Here is a 2817-nt window from a genome sequence, read left to right as displayed (position 1 = left end):
GCCGCAGCACCCCCTCAGGGGATAGTCTCAGCTCTGCCCCCTTCACTTCCCTCACAACTACTTTCCATGGGCCCTGCAAGTTTCATCTAGCCACTGTGCACTAGTGACAGCCCTTCTGTTTGGCAAGGGTGGCCCCACTCCTGAGTGACAGACAGTTAACAGGAGCAGTACATAGCAACAACCAGCAGTGCCCACGGGGTTTGTTGACACTTTCCCAAAGACTCCCACCCACTTCCCTGGTTCATAAATTCCCTCTGTGCCAGCCATCAGCCCATCACATCTGCGCAGCAAGACACAGAGCAGATCCCCACTATGCATCCTCTCATCCCTGCCTTCCTCTGCCTGCTGGGCTCCTGCTGCCTTCAAGACACAGAGGCACGACAATATGATTCCGTCCTCACTGTGCCCAATGGAAGCCCTTGGGGTACTTGGGGGAAGGCACATTTTTGCCCCAAAGGCCACGCTAAGGGATTTGAGCTGAAGGTAAGGTTTCACTCCTTCTCCAAGGGGGAAAAAGAAAAAAAACTCACCATGAAATTAGGTTCTTTCATTCTGGTCTCAGGAGGGCTGGCAACAACACTTCGTCCCATTGCAGCAGTGTTTGCATTGTGTCTTTATTGTTCATGCAGGCTTATCAGCAAGAAATCTCTAGTGTAGACTAGCTCTCCAGACTCCCTGCCGGTGAGTGATTTCTTACCGGGGAGTCCACAGGATACAAATAGGCCTGGGATCCGTACTCTACAGCTTGTTCCCAAGGGGCTGGGACCTCTCACACCTCTCAAGACTCCAGCTCTTGGGGTCAGCACACACGATGAGATTGTGGGCATGCCCTCAGGGCAGCAGCCACCAGATGTTCCTCTGTGTCCAGAACCTCTGCTCTGCAGTTTGGATAAAGAGCAGAGGTAGGCAACAGCAAAAAGGCTCACTAGAAAGGGCTGTGGAGCTGCCTTACAGCCCCTTTGCTCAGCAGCACTAGGATGTGTCTGGCTGCGTCTCACAGAGCCTCCTAACAGCTCTCCAAAGGCTCATCTTATCTCTTCTTTTAATGGCACAGGGAGCTGGCCATTCACTGGTGACGCTCACTTGTTTGTCCACTCTTCTAAGGTGGAGCCCTCCCAGGGATTCTGGCTATTTGGCGATGACACAGCTCTGAACGGCATCCGCCTGCTCTGCACAGATGGCACAACCATTGAGTCCTCAGTGGGGCCGTGAGTAGCCTTTGCTTTCTCATTCTTCCTTCAGGACAGCAGCTTTGGTGAAACTACAAGGGAAAGCAGTGCAATGGTTTTTCTATAACCATCCCAAAACCCTTGTGAAGGCAGTTCCCCCCACCCCACTTAGTCCCTCTAGCCACAAAGTGTGAGTATCTTAAGGTAAATATCTTGTCCCAGAGAAGGGAATCGATTTTGAAAAGATCTTGAACCCAGGAAAGAGAATTGCAAATATCCAGTCCTGAGCCTTTACTTTCTCCTTTTCCTCAAATGCTTACTTGGAGAAAGACATTGATGTTAAATAATAGGGACAAAGCAAGCAGCTGAACTCCCCAAGGAGTCCTGTAGCTACAGGGCAGCCCAGGCCTGGTGATAGCTGAGTACCTGGGGGGAAAGACAAAAACACCTAAGGGAGGTAGAGTGAAACAGATGCTCTTAGAAATCTACTGTCCTTTGGTAGATACCCTGCCCTAGGACCACCAGGGTCCCAGTTGAGGTGTAGGGTTGCTTTCAGGTGAGCAGAGGCTGCACACATATCGGGGAGTTGTTCTTCCTCTCTGGCAGGTGGGGAACCTGGACTAAGGCCCAGCTCTGCTCCAGTAACAAGATGGTTTCCTTCTCACTGCGTGTGGAACCACAGCAGCATCTGCTTGATGACACGGCGGTCAACAATGTGATGTTCCTCTGCTCTAATGGAACGCAGCTGGTGGGCCAGGGACTTTCAGGGGGTCAGTTCGGCTCGTGGAGCAAAAGCTGCAACTCTAAAGCCATCTGTGGGCTCAAGACGAAGATGGAAGAACCCCAGGGAAAGGGGGACGACACAGCTCTCAACGATATGAAATTCTACTGCTGTGACTAAGTCCAAGCCCTCTACCCCAGCATTTACAAAGTGATCCACCATTAAACGTTGAATTTGTCCTTGCATAAGGGCCAGTGCACAATTTTTCAATCAAGTTGTGTTAGGGGGTAGCCAGATGCAGGGGCTGCCAGACCCAGGGGGTTTCCTTGTGCCCCAGCCCCATGGATGCGATGCTACTGCAGCTCCCTGTTCCCAGGTCCTGTCAGGATCGAGGCTTGTGCACACAAGCATGTGCACGTGCACATACACACACACACATACACACACACACACACACACACACACAGCCCCTATGGTTGGCCACAGATGAACACCGACAGATAGCAGTGCCTTTAGCAGCCCCCATGTATACACACACACAGCACCCACACACATGAACGGCACAGACCGCCTCATCCTGCTCCTCTCCAGCTGATCAGGATTGATGTGTGCTAATGAAATATATACTCACTCGCACAGAACTGGTCTCCCCAGTCACTGGCGTCAGCCACTCAGTCTATTCAGTAGCTGGCCTCAGACCCCAGTTTGCCCAGGTGCTGGCTCCTGGACCCTCAAGCACCTGAGGTTTATGGTCACCTTGGGCACCTGAGGTTCACTCGCTGCAGTCACTGGCACTTGGCTCTCTTATCCTGGTCACTGACGAGTCTGGCGTGAAGTTTGCTAGTGTTCTCACACACAGGCTCAGACCTGAGTGCACCCACACATAAGATAGCTAGAAAGAATGTTGTTGCTACTATTATTGTTATT

General features: G+C 51.8%; 1 protein-coding gene across 1 annotated transcript; it reads left to right on the top strand.

Moving 5' to 3' along the window:
• The first annotated feature begins 312 nt into the window (after nt 1-312).
• LOC112983234 (vitelline membrane outer layer protein 1-like) lies at nt 313-2070 on the top strand. Its single transcript, XM_026100211.2, has 3 exons — nt 313-483; nt 1105-1208; nt 1776-2070. Exons 1-3 carry the CDS (start codon nt 313-315, stop codon nt 2068-2070), a joined length of 570 nt encoding a protein of 189 aa, XP_025955996.2.
• Nucleotides 2071-2817: the final 747 nt, after the last annotated feature.

Source organism: Dromaius novaehollandiae, chromosome 1 (genome assembly GCF_036370855.1).
Source record: "Dromaius novaehollandiae isolate bDroNov1 chromosome 1, bDroNov1.hap1, whole genome shotgun sequence".
Lineage (NCBI taxonomy): Eukaryota > Metazoa > Chordata > Aves > Casuariiformes > Dromaiidae > Dromaius > Dromaius novaehollandiae.
The sequence above is the reverse complement of the archived record's forward strand: the minus strand, read 5'-3'. Positions and strand labels throughout refer to the sequence as shown.